The 17,694-nt window shown below is 39.4% G+C and overlaps 1 protein-coding gene across 5 annotated transcripts in view; it reads right to left on the reverse strand.

Annotated features, from left to right (window-relative positions):
* Positions 1 to 17,694, reverse strand: part of px (MAP7 domain-containg protein plexus) — a 78,971-nt gene that overhangs the window by 33,208 nt on the left and 28,069 nt on the right. For all 5 annotated transcript variants that reach the window (XM_036813514.3, XM_036813511.3, XM_065863894.2 and 2 more), the window contains 7 exons: positions 14,280 to 14,413; positions 13,925 to 14,206; positions 13,664 to 13,856; positions 12,317 to 12,441; positions 12,034 to 12,252; positions 11,053 to 11,194; positions 10,899 to 10,974 (listed from right to left, as the gene is read on the reverse strand). In XM_036813514.3, the coding sequence (XP_036669409.3) occupies positions 10,899 to 10,974; positions 11,053 to 11,194; positions 12,034 to 12,252; positions 12,317 to 12,441; positions 13,664 to 13,856; positions 13,925 to 14,206; positions 14,280 to 14,413 (1,171 nt within the window). The remainder of the gene's footprint in view (positions 1 to 10,898; positions 10,975 to 11,052; positions 11,195 to 12,033; positions 12,253 to 12,316; positions 12,442 to 13,663; positions 13,857 to 13,924; positions 14,207 to 14,279; positions 14,414 to 17,694) is intronic.

The following is a 17,694-nucleotide window of genomic DNA, read 5'->3' on the forward strand; positions in this document are numbered from 1 at the left end:
AAATCACAACTCCCAGACTATTAGTACATAAATGTATGAAGATATAGATATAAACCATTTTTTGTGCGCTCGAAGGAAATGGTTTGCCACCTTAAAAATTGCAATGAAAGTCGTCGTCAAATTGTCATAAAAATGCGATAACTTTGCTTTGTGTTGTTCTTACTCGTCATTTTTTTGTTGTTCCTGGGTGTGGTTGTTATTGTTGCTTTGTTTTATTGTTTTTTGTGTATTTTTTTGGTTGTGTGTCTCTTGGAATTTTTGTTGTTTCTGTGGCCGGGGTGTTGTCGTTTTGCCAACTACGAGAGCATGATAAATTTTTACGATGTTGCCATAACAATAAACCGAGCTTCGGCTGGCTCCGGCATTCCAGTGGCATGTGAAAAGCGCGCGCGGAAAATGCAGAACGTGAAAAACTAATAAAAATCTGCTGCTGCTGCTGCTGCTGCTGCTGCTACTGTTGGCAAGCTGCGAAACTTTTATGGCCAAACTACGCGCTCCATCAAAACGCAGCGCATAAAAGGGTAAGAGCGGGGTTGAAAGGGGTTGAGCGTTCGGTGCAAATGTGAAAAGTGCAAAAATAGCTCAGGTGCGGGGTCTGGATAAGCGAGGAAGTCGTCAAAGGGGCCGATGTGGGGGTATATACCTTCCAGATCCCCACACCCCCAGCATAGCCGACTTTTGTGTCATCCATGGCACCACACCCATGGCAACGCCATTCCATCCACTTCCGACAACCTGAAAAGTTTTTAAAGCCCAGGCAAAAAGGGGAAAACAACATTCTGTATGACAATGAACGATTATTTTTCATAAAAGTGTGCACATTGATTGACAGAATCTGGAAGGCGAGGAGGAAAAACTGTCATTTAAATATTTCTTTAGAATAAAAATAAACTATATAAAGTTCTATAAGGTACAGGATAAACTCAAATTTACTAAATAGAAAGCTTTCGAGTGAAGTCTGTTTTATATCTAATACTTATAAGCTATACATTATGATGTTTTGGAACATGGATTTATTTTAACAGACTTTTTGCCTTCATTTTTGTTTTCATAATACTATATTACTTTTTTTTCATACGATTATTTTTTACTTATAAGACCACGCTAAATGCAATCTTAAAAAATTCAAAACATAAAGCGGAAAGATTTATATTTTAAGCCATTTCAAGGTAAAGGTGATTTCTAACTTTTCTTAAAACGATTCTCACCTAAAATTCTCATCTAGTAAGCCTTCCAAAAATCGTAGCATACATTTCAGGGCAGTTTGGGATTGAGTTACCCAACCTCTGTTAACTTAACGCTCCCTTCAATTTCTCTCTTTCTGCAGATCAATCATCCAAGTCACGAACTCAGAGCCCATTTTACATAGACTTTTTTTTTGGTTTGAACCCAGGGCAAATGCCTACATACATGCATATGTATATAAGAGTAAGTGCATAAGGATACAACCAAGTGGATGTCACCAAACCATGAAAGTAGGCCTTTTTTCGGGGGGAGGAGCTTCGGTGGACAGAGGAGGACGTGGATGGGCGGTAAGCTTCTTGTTTGGCTTTGGGATATTTTTGGATTTTGGTTTTGCAAATGGATTTATAACCCCTTGTGTGATTTTATAGGCCCTTAAGCCATTGTTCAAATAACCGGGCGTGCCAAGCCACCAATTCCTCCCGGCACACCCCCTGTCAATCTGTCCAACGCCCCCATCCACATTGTTGACTGACTTGCAATCCCGGATTCATGGAAGGCGTATGCGTATCCTTCTAATGATATTTGAGGAACGGATGTGTATGTAAAACCAATAATAAGACGACCGCAGAGGGGCATGGCAACTAGGTGGTTGCAGATGGCTAGAAGGATGATTGGATGGATGGACGGTTGGATAACAGGATGGCAGGCTGGGTTACGTAGATGGTAGGATGGGTGGATGGTTAGTCGCTGGGTGGTTCGTTCTGGCCGAAATGGTTAACAAGTGGTGCGTGTATCAATTCAATTGAATTTGCAAATGTTGTTGTTGCCCACTCATGCATGAAGGGCCCATGAATGCCCAGCAGCAAGATCCGCATCATTATCATCATCATCAGCTAACTGAAGTATTTTATGATGTATCCCAATGCCACTTGATGTTTGTCTTCCGATTTTTGGGGGAATAGGAAGGGAATCAAGAGAGAAGCGGATTTACGCAGTTCAAGGCTTAGGATTGGGGGATGAAATACTCGCAGCGAAGATTGGAAAGGAATACGCAAAAGAATACATAACTTACAATATTCTCAGACCCTTAAAAGTCTATTAAGATTTTTTTACACTCGGCAATAAAATGTTACACAATTTAATCTACAGACCTTAATAAAGTCAAATATTTACATTTTTCACACTTCTTTAGAAGTAGTTCATAACGTAATCTTAATTTCAAAGTATAAATTTTAATATTTTAAAAATGTATTTTCTAAAAAACTGATTATTGAACAGTATTATATCATGATACTTAACAAAACTTATTTTAAAAAAGATATAAGAAGATATCAATATGCTGATGACCGTTTACCCCGTTTTCTTAATCAGTTTCAGCATCATATTTACAAGAGATATATATTTCTCTCTGCATTCTCCCCCGCCGCAATACAATTTTAACACTTTTCCGCTTAAGCAAATGAGCGTTAATTAAAAAATTGTGAGGCGGCGCAATGCAGCACAAAAGAAAAGTAAAGGAACCGGTAATAAATACCATTCAGAAACAACCAACAAGAGCAACGACAACAATCGGAAACAACGTGAGCGGGCAAAGCAATGGCAACAATTCAATTAAAATGCCAAAGGGGCCTGAATGGCATGCAAAGTGCTCAGGGGAGCGAAATTAACCCCTATAAACTCGTAATATGCTCAAAATGATGCACTTAAAAACACATTAATCACATCGACAATTATGCCGGACGCATGCAGGCATTTGTGTGCGTGAGCGAACGGGGAGAAAAGTGGAAGTAAATGAGAAAGTGGGAGACTGAGGAAAGGAAGCCGACACGTGCTTAAAAATAAACGGGGATTCCCCCCAGTTCTTTGCATGTTAAAAAATGGAAAATTAACAAGAAAACCAACCACCATAAATATAAATATTTCCCTGCAAGACACATAAAACATTTACATTTTTAAAGTTGCTGGTATCATTATTATTTAAATATTTATTTCTAACAAGTATAGCAACTTCATATAACTACTGTCATAATAAATGATTACATTTTCTAAAACCAATATAGTTTCCAATTTTTAAATTAAAATCAAATCTTGTAAAATTTTAATATTTTTAAACCCTGTTTTTAATATTTCTTTCAAGAATTTTGGGGTCATAACCAGTGAGTTTCTCTCAGTGTAGGCCAACTGGACCCCATTGTACGGAGAATTCAAAGCATAAAAGCTTTCGTGTCGTCATTAAAAACTGTTTTTGCTAATTAAGTGCTCAATTGAGCATTCAATTTCACACACACACACAGAGCGGGGATGGGGTGGCGAGAGTGGGGAGAGAAGTACACAAGCAAACAACTGCGAAACAGGGTAAATACCCATCCGAGCAGAACAAAAACCCAGAAACAGAAACCAAAGCAGAAGCAGGAATATCAACAGCAAACAAGGTCTGCAGCCTTAGAATCTCCCACCTCTACCACTGCACCACCCCCTTCTGCACCACCCCCTTTCCACCCTACCCCCCACCTTCCCCCTCCCATTCTTCACCTACGGCCAAGGCAAACGAAATGAAATGAACGAAAGTATAACAAAGTTGGTTTATTTGCTCAGTTAATGCAAAATGATTCCCCCGGGGGAGGGGTGAGGAATCAGCAGTGCAACCACAGTGGTGATTGCCTAACGGGGCATACAGTGTTGCCTGGTTCTTGAAGGAAGTGATGGTACGTGTTTTGGTAGAAATTTATTGTGCATACAGTTGCGTTCAGAAAAATAGTAATGCACTCATCATTCATACAAAAATGCAGTTCTATTAGTTTTACTTATTTAATTTACTACTACTACTACTTCTATTTTAATGAGCAGACGAATTTGAGCAAAATGTAATTTGTAAAAATTACTATCATATGATATTAAACCAAATATTGAATCGGAAATTTGCTGTATTATTACCAGTACAATCTATACCAACCAAAAAAATGCAAAATAGCCACAGTGGAACTTTTAAGTGGAAGAATAAGTGCACTACTATTTTCATGATCATAACTGTATCTTTTAAAAAGGGATCTTGAGAAGTTAAATTTTAAAAAATATAAATCATTTAAAGCTTAAAAGGCTTTAAGCTATTATAAAAGAAATCATAAATTAGGTTCCATTTTTTTGAATTTTTTTTTTGTAACATCAAAATATTTTTCTGTGTACCAAAATAACCTAAAAGAAAAACAACAAAAATGCGAGGCACAAGGGCCTGGTAATAAAAATGAGTAAAGGAAAACACAAACAAAACCCGAGTCGACATAAGGGTAAACACGATTCAATAAAATTACGCTGAAAAGTATGCAACAGAAACAAGCAAACAAAGTGAAAGGGGCGAAATTGGGGTGGGGTGGGGCGGTGAAGGACGGCGAAAGCTGGTCTGAGCTCATAAAGCAAACAGTTACTAGGCGCTGACGAAGAACTGAATAAACTGGGAATGAATGCCAAAGCAAACGTGGCGAAAAAAGAAAGTACAAAACAACCAGCAAGGAGAAATACAAGACCGAAACCGACAAAATAAAAAAAACCAAAGTACGCCAAAGGAAACGAAGAGAAAGAGTACTTAAAAAGCTCACAAGCAAATATTTATAACAGTAAATCACTTTGGCGCTAGCACACATACACAAACAGACAGCGAAGGGGTGAGAGAGTGAGAGTGGGAGAGGAGAGGCAAGTGAAAATTGCAATAAGAGAAGCAACAATGGTGCACAGTGAAAATTTAGTATGTTTTTAAAAAAAATACCAACCCAATGTAAGTATTAAAGGTATCTAGATACCATTAGAGCTTTGAAATCTCTTAAAAATCTTCTTAAAAGTAGGCAACAGTATTTGTTTTTAAAGATTGCGTACTATTGCATACTTTTAGACACCTTTATAAGGAATTTAAAAGGTGACTGTAAGGAAAATGTACCATTTTTCATCGAATAATTTTAAGCATGTTTATAGTCATAAAATATTTTTAAAATACCTATCTTGAGGCACAATGTTTTTCTATGTGCACCACCATAAGCGAAACTTGTGCTACACAAATGTTGTTGTACCTCTGTTTCTGTTACTGTTTCCCAGCAAGGAGCAACTGGCAAATATTTAAATTCGTGCGCTAGAGCACACAATAAAAACGTAAACAAATACAAAGTAAATATGGCGGCGACAGGAGCAACAACAAGAGCAACAAAAAAGGGAAAACGTGAAAGTCGCGCACTTCGTGTCTTGGTGCTTTCACCTCCTTTCTCCTTTCTTCTCCCCACAGTTGCACTTTGGGGGTTGATAAAACTCCAAGTCAGTCTGTGTATGCGAGTCCTTAGTTGTTGTCAAGTTTTTAATTAAATTTGGTACTGCAATTTTTGCAACAAGAAAGTAACGAAGAGTTTGTTTTTGAATCCAAAAAGTTTCAGTATAGGAATTAGCTGCAACAATAAGATTATTTTGGGGCAACAACTTTATGCCAGCCAACCGAGATCTCATAAGCCTGGCTAATAGAAATCTTTCACAATTTATACGGCAGCACAAGATGCAATTTGAATATGGAAAAACTCTCTTTGGCAATAAATGCATTTCATTTTTATGGGATAGACGAAAATGAAAATATTTTTACACAACTGCTTCTGCAAATTGTCGAAAATAAATCGATGCCTACAAATTGAATGGGAATATACAGAAATTGTTACGGCTAACTCGATGTTCCGACCGAAATCGAACAAAAGCAAAACACGTTGAAAGCCGAATGGAATGAACTACCGGCCACTACCCTCAAATAAATATGTTTAACCAAATTGCTAACCAACAACAGCCCCCTTGGAAAGGAAAGGCACGGAAAGGAAAAAAGGACGAGTCAGGCGTAACATATTTATTGACATTGCGGTTGCCGGACCCAGAATTCAGGACCGAGAACCCGAAACCCAAACCTAAACCAAACCCTCGTATCCGGACACACATTGGATTTCAGTTAGCAGTTAGCTGGCAAGCAACCACCGCCACTAACCACTGACACCAGGGCCGCAAGCCCCACGATACCTCGTACCCCCCAGACCCTGGTACTCCGATCCCCAGAAACCTCCGAATGAGTGGCACTTGCAAGTGTGGTGTTTATGTTCCATACATCAAGGGTTTATGGGCTAAACGTTTATGTGTCTGGCAACAACAAGCTTTTAAAGGGTTTCCATGCTCTCGGCCGCACATATAAGTACAGGATAACTTCTCTAACCCGAACTCGGACAACTCAAACTCTACAATTGGAACTTATATTAACATGCATACATATATTTCTGTCCTGTACCCAGAACCCCAGAAAATGTAATTTTCCTTATTCAAGCAAGACAAGATTTTTTACCTGAACTTTTATTAAATAATTTACATTCTTTATTACAAAACCCAAATTTGACTTTATATATGCAACGGTTCAAAATACTTTGCTAAAAAAAATCTCAATAATTTTCCTTAAGCCAGCTAAAGTTTACCTAAGGTTTGTCCATATATTTATATATATATCATATCATAGTTTTTGATTTCTTTCCCCACTTTTAATAATTTTATTGAGTAAACAAATTGATTTGTTTTACAGGCGTAATCATTTGGCTGACACCCCCCACTCCCTATGTGATTACGTAATATATGGAAAGCCCTTATCACATATACCTGACGTAGGAATGATTTGGTTAATCAATATCAATAATATAATATATAAATAATCAATAGTACTAAATAATATACAGAAATGGTAATCAAGCCAAATGAATCTTTTCTTGTTGTTTTTGCACAACATTTTAGGCATGTATGAATTTTAGGACTAATTAGTAACCCTTATAGATAAGTTTTTAAGGTGGTTGCACTGATGGAGGTTCCACTGTACCGAAGCATATGTGGAGGGTGGCGCACTAAGAGTCAATGCTGAAGTTTGCCTTGGTAGCGCCACTTGAAATTTCACTTACACCCACATGGAATGCCTTTTTGTGCGCCTGTGTGTGTGCGCAAGTTGACGTTGCACACTTCGTTGACTCCCAAAAGGCGCCCACACTCAAACGGTTGACCTCAGACGTCCGCCCAACCCCCTGATAGAAAGGGGGCGATCGGGGGGTGTTGGCGGGCTAACGTATTACAAAATGTATTTTATCTTCATCGATTGGCAGAATTTATATGTTTTTTCATGCCACATCAGCGCTTTATGTGTGCACATAAATGGGGAAGGAATGGGCCAAAAGGGCGAAGGCGTTGGGCATGGGCATGGGGGAATCCCCCTTTAAGTGAGTTGAGGTTATGTGCTGACAGCCACGAGCACCACCATATGCATATCTTACGGCCGGGCCGGGGGAGTGTGGGATAAATCAGCTGCTGCTAACAGATGATGATGATTACAAAGGGATGAAGTTGTAAGACTGCGATACCAACTAAGATGTAAAGCGTGTTGCTCGGAATGGAAAATGTCCTGACGAAATGGGCAACGCAATAAACTGTTTTAACATGCACAGCAATTGGAGGAATTTGTTACATTTAAGGGAGAGGTTGTCTTAAATGGCACTTAAAAGTTTATGGCAATCCTGGTACATTTTTTAAATTTTGAGGAGATTTTTTAAACAATTTTTTTCAGCAGTTCAAAGTTTTAGAATAAAAAACGTTTCAAAACTTATTCATATGATATGATTCTATAAATATTACATTTTTCAACTCAAAGCTTGGCCAAATTAACCAGAGATCTAGAAAGGAAATACACCCACCGTTTATTGAATATTCACGGGTTAAGAAAATCACCATAATCTCCAGCTAGAAGTCAATTTTACTTTGCATAATTCCCCTTGAATATACATCATACACACGACACTACCCATCCTCTAGGACGAAAGTCCTCTGTGTCTGCAATCATGTTTGCCAATTATGCAAATGACGATGCGACCCACTGTGCAACCACGGTGGGCCACAACCGAGTAAACACTCTCCAAACACTTGGCTTCGTGTTTACCACAATTTACTGCGACTCGAGTCGAGTCAGTCGAGCTCTAGCAAAAATAAATGCAGTGCACATTTTTTTGCCCACAATTTCCTGAAAGTTTTCGAGGGGGGTGGGGGGATTTGTGAAAGGGGGCTTGGAGCACAATAAACTGAAAAGGCGAAGACGAAGGGGTCGGGGTTAGGTCGTAGCTTGCCACAAGCCAAATATGTCTGTGTCTGGGCCTGGTTTTCAACCCCCAACCCCCAGCACCCAAACCCCCTCTCACAATCTACACCCCTGCCCATGCTCGCCGTCTCGTTCACACTTTTCTTTCAGTCTCGTCCTGCCATTCGTGTCTGGAAAGTGTGGCAATAAAAAGGATAATGTAACTGTTATTCTACGCAAAACGGAAACGAAGCAGGGGGGGGGGGGGCTGAAGGTGGTAGGGGGGTGGTTGTGGCAGCAGGGGTGGCGAGTGCTTGAAATATTTCTGTGGCAAAGGTGGCAACTTGGGCCACAACAAGATGTGGCCAAAGTAAAAAGCACAACCAAAGGCGGCAAAAACAGAATTGTGGTTAAAAGGGGGATGGGGTGTTGGAGGTTGGGTCCTTGCTGAGTGACTGACTGAACAAGTGGCAACGAGGAAACGGCTGTCAGTCAAAAAGGGGGAAAAGCATTGGGAGTGGGGGCTGGTTGGGTGGAAAACCCAACTTGGTGGTGCAAAAAACCATTCCGAGAGCGAACGAAACGAAACGAAACGAGACGAGCCAAAGTGCCAAAGAGCGAAGCCGGAAAATTGTGTGGAAATTTGAGCTTCTTTTGAAATTGAGGCCGGAAATGACACCCACACACACACACACACAACCCCACTGCGCAGAGAGAGAGACAGCAATAGGGAGGAGAGAGAGAGATAGGGAGAGTCACAATGACGACGCCGCCTGTTGTTGTGTTAAACAAAATGTTTGCGGGTGCAATAAGCGTAAATTCAGTGGTTTTATGTTTACTTATTCAACTCCTCGACCACCCATACTCACCCCCATCCCCCCCCCCACAGAGAGCATAACTTCATTTTATTGGCAGGGGGTGGTGGGTTGGGGCGGGGGGTTAAGTTCCCCACCCCCTTTTCCGGGTGGTAATATACTTTTTGCAAATCGATGCCAACTCCTTAAACGGTGGGTGGTAGTAGATGGTAGAATGGCAGAATGTTGGATACCCCAGGATCCCCAGGGAAACTGGCTACAGTGGGTGTACATGGGACAGGAAGCGTGTGGCATGTTGAATGGTCTTGAGTGTTTTCGTATGGTTGACAGGATAACACGGAGTAATTCAATTCGAAATACTTTATGCTGTTGCTTTTATTATTTGTGCTTGCTCGGTCGGTCGTTCTCGTCCTCGTTCTTCTTTTTCGTTTGGGGATTGCTGTTGTCGGAAGTGGCATTTGTAGGTGGTTTTCTGTGGGTGGTGGTTCGTTCGATGGGTTACCCTGGGTGGGTGGGCTGCATAAAAATTCGTGTGCCAAGTTATACACACTACCACACACACACACACAAATATGTACAAGGCTTCAGTCTGTGTGCTTGTGGTTTCTCTGTTTATTTATTTTTATGATGTTTCCTTTTTGGCATTTTATTGAAGAAGTTTACCGACGCCATTGCTGCTGCATAAATAAACGAGAAAAGAGGGCGAAAGCACTCACTGCCACACCCCCCCCAGCCCAATGCAATTCATAAAAAATCAATATTTATTACAACAGCTAGTATACATGGGAAACCTCCTTGTGGTCTCAGCTTGTTATTCGGCATTTAATCAGTTGATTTCTTATTCAGGTTGAAGTTTTTGCTCTCCATTCGTATTGGGGGAAATGCAATTAGAGAAGCTTTTGCCGAGATTTTTCCGAGTATGTACTGGGACTTCATCTGGGATTAAGGACACTTGAGTGCCAGGGGCAAAACATGATATATACAGGAAAAAAAATTGAATTTGGGGAAAAACAAATATGTACGTGGCATATGTACTCGACATATTTGTTTTCTTTTGAATGTTAGAGCTTTAATTGATCATGAAATGTCATTAAATTATATCAACAATTTGGTTTCTAGAAATGAACTGATATAGGAGATGTGTCTCCTTTGCCCCCTTAAAAAAGTAATCAAAATATATAAAAAAGACAACAGACTTTAAATCCATTAAAAGTTTATAGCACGTGCATATATGTATTAACTAAATACCTTGATATTTTTACACTGTTAGCCCTAACAGTGAATCTTTTAGAAAAATTCCAATTAAAATGAAATCGAATTGCACTTATTCTGGTCTTTTTTGCACCTAAAAATAGTTTCATCAAGTTCATATAGAAGAAGAATTTTAAAATCTAGTCACTACACCGCATTAACCCCAGTTTGCATATGAAGAGCCCTGTGAAATCCGTTTAAAAAGCAAATACACAGAGCCTGGACACAGATTCCCCACAAATGCTTAACTTTGGTCGAGTAAAAATGCAAAATAATCTGCAAATGGTTCTCTGCCCCCAAGCCAGTGACCAATGTTCCTCTTTGGGGGGCTAAACGAGCCGAGCTAAGGCTATTATTGAACTGTCCGAGCCAAGCGGCCAACGCCGAACACTCAAAGTTAAGTGAAACCAATTGAAATTTATTGACGCGAATTGGGTTTCACTTGAACCCGCTAACCCCGGACCTCGGGCTTGGCGTTTCGCGTTACCAGAAGTCGGGTAGAAATCAGATCGGCTTCCCCCGACGCCAGAGGAGTCACTTACCTTCTTTCGACTTGTCGTACTGCTTGGGCGATGTGGTCTTCTTTCCTGGCACGGGCCTCATGGCATTGTTGATGTGCTGGGGACGAAAATTGGCACATGGACACGGGTCAGATTTCATTGCCAAGGTACTAAAAAAATACAATATAATACTCACAATACGATCGGAGCGTTCGCCGCAGGGCAAACGGGCCACTGCGGATTCGGGACTGTCCTCCGGCGGAGGCGGTTGGGGCACCCAGTTGTAGGCCCGCCTGGAAATGGGCACCCCAAAGCGATCGTGCTGCGAGGCTTGTTGTCTAAAAAAAAAGAAAGAAATTATCAATTAGTAAGATAAACCACAAAAAAGCAGGTGATGATTTTCACTTTCATGCGCACACATGTGATGGTGCTAATCATCAAATAGCATTGAACTTATTATCAGTGATGCGAACCAATACTCATCGGAACAGATCTGATTATTCCTGTTTTTAACATGAATCATAAACGGCATGAATGAACCGCAATTATATTATAATCACACTAGCAAGAGCAAACAAAATTAGATTGTATTAGACATCAGACATCTTTGTCAATTCATATCAAAAACACTTAACTTCTTAGAAAAGTTGTACAAACTTTTTCGTTTCAGAGTAGGAAATTATAGCTTAGCAAAATATACTATTCATTTTTCTATACAACTTAAACGTAATCGTTTTGGATTTCATTTGAAATGTAACTAGCAAAATTATCTTAAAATAGTTTCATATAAAGATTACAATCTTATTTTACATACATTATTATTTTGTACTCAGAGGCTGGGATAGATGACTTGAAAATTAGCTAACAATTATTAAACGTTTTAGATTTAAATATAAAAGTAACTAGCAAGACAATTTCATACAAAGATTGCAATCTTTTTTTTACATACAAATATTATTTTGTACTCAGATGGTAGAAGACTAGAAAGTTATAAATCAATAAATGAATTCTGTCAATATTCTACAGTTTTTAAATTTACACCTTTTCTGAATACATCTCAACTTTTTCATAGTAAGAAGTTAAATGATTTGCTGTCTTTGCACTGATAATCCTCATAAACCATACAAAGTCATGAAAGATCGCTATTATTTTGGAAAGGGGTCCTTCCTCTTCCCACCTTAAGCTCTCGTAGCAGTCCAGACAGACGACCGCGTATTCTCCGTTCTCCAGCAATAGCCCATCATCGCTCTTTTGGTGCTTCACAAAGGGAAACTCATTGACTGGCAGGGCCCGAACTCTCTTCCGGTAAGTCGTAATGCCGCACAGGTGACAGTTGTAATCGTGCCAGTTGTATTTACGATCCGCTGGATTCACGCTGGGACTTTGCGCCTCATACCTGTAGGTCAGGAAAACACGTTAATGACTATTTGTACATCTGATATTAAAGACAATTGACTTACTTGCGCCACTGATTCAACATGGAATGGTAACAAAATGTGCAAACCAAGGCCGAATTGTTTCTTAGCTGTTCCGCATTAGGTAGCGAGTTGTGTTTAAGCAACAGTGGAAAATAAGGTCGCGAGCCCTGATGGAATACATGAAATAAAGAGAATTACACATATTACACATAGTTAAAATTGTGATAGAGTTAGGTATAACATAATTCTTTAAAGCGACTTTAATATCCTATAAATAATAAACTGAACATATATTGTGTTATTCAGTAGCTTAAGCGAATTTTCGAAAATATAAGGAAAGAACCTTAGGGTTCAATTCCTGCATTAATCATTATATTTCTGATTGATATCTAAATAAACCCGAACATATCTCATTACTTAATCAAATAGGTTCATTTGTTAATCATTGCTGAACAGGACAAAGATAATATTACTTGATATCTACACCGAATATAATCCAGAGCAAGCGCTATCTAAAACAATCTGCACACACATCGTGTAACATTCGTATTTACTCAGTCCTGGATATCTATATTGATTGACTGCGCTTGTGGCTTTATTGGGAAAAGGGGAAAATAGCTTGATTTATCAGCAAATTACATGTTTGGTAATCGATACACAAATAGTATGCACACACAAAATCACTTATACAATGTGGCAAAAAATTAAGTGAAGGTCTTACGAGTTGACCCGGAACGCAAATTAAACTCTTATTACCCAAGTCGGTGTCTTACAAAACCCTATCCGTGACTGAATGGAGCTTGAAAATTATAGCAAACTAATTAACGCTTTAATATTTGAGGTATTTCTTGAATAATTTAAGGGTTTGATTTTACAATAGATGTTATTACTTTTGCCTGAGTGATTTTAAGTCACTTAATTCTTTTTAATATTTTAACTTTTTTCTCTGTATTATTAGGCCTAGGCGAAAAAGCTTTCCTTTAAAAAATGTTTCATTTTGCTATAATTGTTAGGCTAAGGTTCATTAGTTCTATACATTCCTATTACATTTAGCGTATACAGCTCCTAAACATTATAATATATTTGTACTACGCGTCGGGTTATTTGTTAGATCCTTAATTTGATTATAGGTAAAATTAATTGTGGCTCTATGAACAAATTTGTAACCAATCATTTAATACTTAAAATCGGAGTTGAACTGTCATTGAAACTTTCTAGTATTGAGCAAAAAGTACCACTAATCTATAAAACTACATATAGCGCCCACAAGAGTGTTCTATTTGCTGTTTCCGCTAGTAAGTAATCCTGATAGCCAACGTTAAGTGCATTACTCCTCAAACAACCTCCTTAACTAATTACTATCTCAATTTGCCTCTTTGATGACTCTACCTCTTTGCTGGCATAGAGAACCCTGGCTAACGTCAGGTCCGAGTGGAGGCCGCAGAGATAGCAGTAGATGGATGTGCTGGCAGGCGTCGAGGATGAAATGGATGGCGTGGAGGGCGGAGTGTTGATGCTCATGGCGCCGTGCCGAGATCCGTTGGGTGAGCTGGAGATCAGCATGGGCGAGGGAATGTTGTATCTGCAAATGGAAATGGATAAAGTTAGTGGGACACATTCTCATGTATTCAGGGAATTCAAATGGAGAACCTTCTGTGCTCGAGGGGAACACGATCCGCATCCATCGTCTCCCACTGGCTGGCCAAGTAATCCTTGCAGTCCTTGCAGGCCAACACGCGATTGCTGTTTAGTTCGTTGTTGTTGTTGATATTGTTGTTGTTATTGTTGGTATTGTTATTATTGTTATTATTGCTGGTTACGACATTGGCCTTGAGACAGGGAAAGTGCATGGCATGGGAGTTCATGTGCTCGGCACTGGTGGACAGCCAATCCATTTTGTTTGACGGGCACAGCACTTTGCAAATGGAGCATCTACAAGATAGAAATTGAAACATTAGACAAATGTGCTAAAAAGAATGTGAGTCGGATAGGATAGTTCACTTACGGATACTGCCCGTGACCATTTTCGATGGCTCCTTGGCTGGAACTCGGCGAATTGGGGCGCGAATCGCTGCGACGAATTTGCTTCAGGTCGCGTGCCGTGTTTGAGTTGGAATTGTTCGAGTTCGTCTCGTAGGGCTATCAAAATTAGAATGAAAATGAAAACATACAGATTGTATTAGCTATTCGTGTAGTTGTTCTAGCAATATCACGCACACGCCGTCTCTGGCGAATGCCAACTGTTATGACGATCCCCAAAGACTAACTTGGGCTCTATCTAATCAGCGAGCAAATAGGGGTGAAAAAAAAGCTTACCAAATTTTATTAAATATTTTATACAATTGATTTGCTATTCAAGGAGTAGCCACTCGACTATGACTGGCGTTCGACTGGGTTTGCTTTCGGCATTTGCCGTAAAACCGATTTGATCCGGCTCGAACCATGTGCGGTTCACTTATCTCCCTACGTTTTGCGACTTATATTTCGAGGGCGAGAGCGAATACCTCTCCAAAACCATAACCCTCTTATCGCGGTTCGTTTAGGACTAATTAGATGGTTTCGGGTTACGACAGCTGATATCAATCATAGCTGGAGTTCAAAGTTGAATGTTAGCTATAGCATTTGTTTTATTTGATCACTCATTCCCATCATGACTTGACATCATTTGGATGATGTATGTCAATATTGTTCCTACTTGAATATAATTTGATTTTCAAGTGCCATTAAAGTCGTACAAGGAATTCTCTTCTGTTCGAAAATTATGAACTCATTGTGGTCACTTGAATCAATTGTGGGTAGGTTTGCAAACAATGAAAAAAACCCATTCCAGATTTTGAATTATTACTACCAAGAAATTGATTAAAATTATTACCAAATTATGAAAGCCCGTTTTAGCACTTTCAGTATTTATCAGCTTTTATTATTATTTACCACACCAGAAAGTTGAATGACTGGGCTCAGTGCGACTGCAGGTGTTTGCTTAATACGTTTACAACCTTTAAAAATGTGTTATCTGGGGAAAGGGCGGGAAAATGATGGTCGCCAGATATGAAACCTACTTCTATCGAGTGTTGCCAGGACAAACATTTGCAATTCAAAGCCCTGAGACAGTAATGCAAATACTGCGGAGTGGCATGAAAATGAAAACAGAAATCCACAAATAAGACAATGCAAATGTAAACAATTCGGAAAGAATTGTTTAAATATTGAGTTACTGTTGTTGTTGTTGTTGTTATTGACGCTGGCGTATTGATAAATATTTGCATTTATCTATATTTAATTTCGCATTTTGTGCTTCAGTTTACTGTTTCTTTATGCAAGAAAACGAGTTTCGAAAACGTTGCTCGATTGTGCAATGACCTGAATAAACCCAGAATAAACGCATACGTACGATATAGACGCACGTTGTATTCATATCCGCAGATATAGAAAATAGAGCAAGTGGTAGACACCTGTTTAAAGATAAATTATTGTTGAAATTTCGCCACTTTTCGACCCACACGCTTAGCAAACAGATGACTTCTGTTTCATCAAAGCCAACACAAATGTCAAACAGCATGAGCCACTAAAAAAGAATCATTTGACAACTGCTTAGAGGCAATGAGAACAATTCGTGCAATATAATTGTATTCAACTCAATCAACTCTGTCAAGGCTGCAGACATGCTTGAATTCCCCCCCAAAAAAGTTGCTATAATTTGTATCGCATACTGTTTGGCCAATATAAATAAAGACTAAAGGCCACACAGGAAACCATCTTGCAAAACTAAAACCAGCTAAAGGAAACAGTAAATCAACTAGAAACATCAAGAGAAATCACTTTAGGACAAATTAAGCTATACAAATAGTCAACAAACATTGGCAGATTAAACAAAGGTATTCGCCATACAAGAATGTATAAAATAAACATAAATCTAAGAATAAAAGTATGCGAATTTGAAGAGTAAACTGAAGAGGATGGCAATAATTTATGAGCCAGGCGACGACAAGTCTTTCAATTGTCTCGGGCGAAACGCTCAAAGATTTCAAATTAGAAAATAAAACTCATGCCAAAACAAAACTAAAAACAAAATAAACAAAACTAAGGCGCTGCGGCAGCAACAAGAAGAACAACAGCCGGCTATAAATAAAAAGCGTTTAAGTAGAATTAAGCAAAAAAAGCAGACAAGTAAACCGGTTCCAAGCAGATGCCTTAAACTGACAGAAAGAAGAAAAAAAAACCGACTCTGACTCGACCAAGTTTACCCAGTTTTTTTATTGCCCCCGCATATGTGCTGTCTTGTTTATACGATAATTTCATTTCGGTCCCTCACTCCATTTATAACTCGCACTTGCTCTATATTTATTTGCTCTTCTCCTCCGGGAGGATGGGGAACATGCAGAGTTGCCGTGGGCAACGTACAGAGGTTCCGGCTATCTAATCTTGCCGTTTGTTGACTCAAATTGGCCAACATGCTGACGATCGAATTCATTTTAGACTTAGCTATACACCATATAAATGGAAACTCTCTGGCTTCCCTGGCTGATAAGTGCACCCTATCCCATCGTCTGTTTCCTCAACGGCCTTCTGGCTACAAATGAATTACTCAACAATTTCAGGTCGTGAACCATCCTCTGCCATCTATCTGACGACTATATGCCCACTCCCAGACGCCTGGCACTTTAATGGGGCCCGGTTCAGTTGGGTTATCGCTTTTCCGCGGACGGGGGCAAGTGGGTGCCGCTAATCGCTGGAAATGTGAGCAATGTTATCGCTGCCTCGAGTGCCACTGCTACTGACCCAGGCGATCCCATCCGATCCGATCCTCTCGGTCTCCCACCAGTTGCTGTAATAAGTGCAATCATTGTTTTTCCTATATTTGTACACTCCATAACTATTATCTCCCGCGCACTCTCTAGTAAATTTCCATGTTTGCGCACTTAACAGATACTCTGTGAAAACACTCACATATAATATATATGTATTACGGATTATTTATGATGCAGGCAAATGAGAGTATCATTCGAGTACACCTCACAAATTGTTATTGACAATCGATTCAATCAACTGCGTCATCTATGAACTAACCGATTCCTTCTGCGCAAACTGGCCAGATTTGGTTTATGAAAACGTATTTCCCATCATAACCAAAACAAACGGGTTTGTGTCAGTACCCTGCTTAAAAGCATAGTACTTTTTTTATAGGTTTTCGTTAATTGTCATTCCGCCAAAAAATGGCAATGGTCACCGGCTAGAGCCAGTTTTCTTAAGAAAAATCAGCAATTACTTTCAGACTACAACTGATATGAACACGTTTAAGGCAGATGTAGTACTGAGCCCATTTATCAATGGTTAAATAATTCTCTAATATACAGTCTATATACCCCAAGGATTTCCAGAACTATTTCCAGTTTTTTTGGAATATATGATTCAACGACCTA

This window comes from Drosophila suzukii, chromosome 2R (assembly GCF_043229965.1).
Source record: "Drosophila suzukii chromosome 2R, CBGP_Dsuzu_IsoJpt1.0, whole genome shotgun sequence".
NCBI lineage: Eukaryota > Metazoa > Arthropoda > Insecta > Diptera > Drosophilidae > Drosophila > Drosophila suzukii.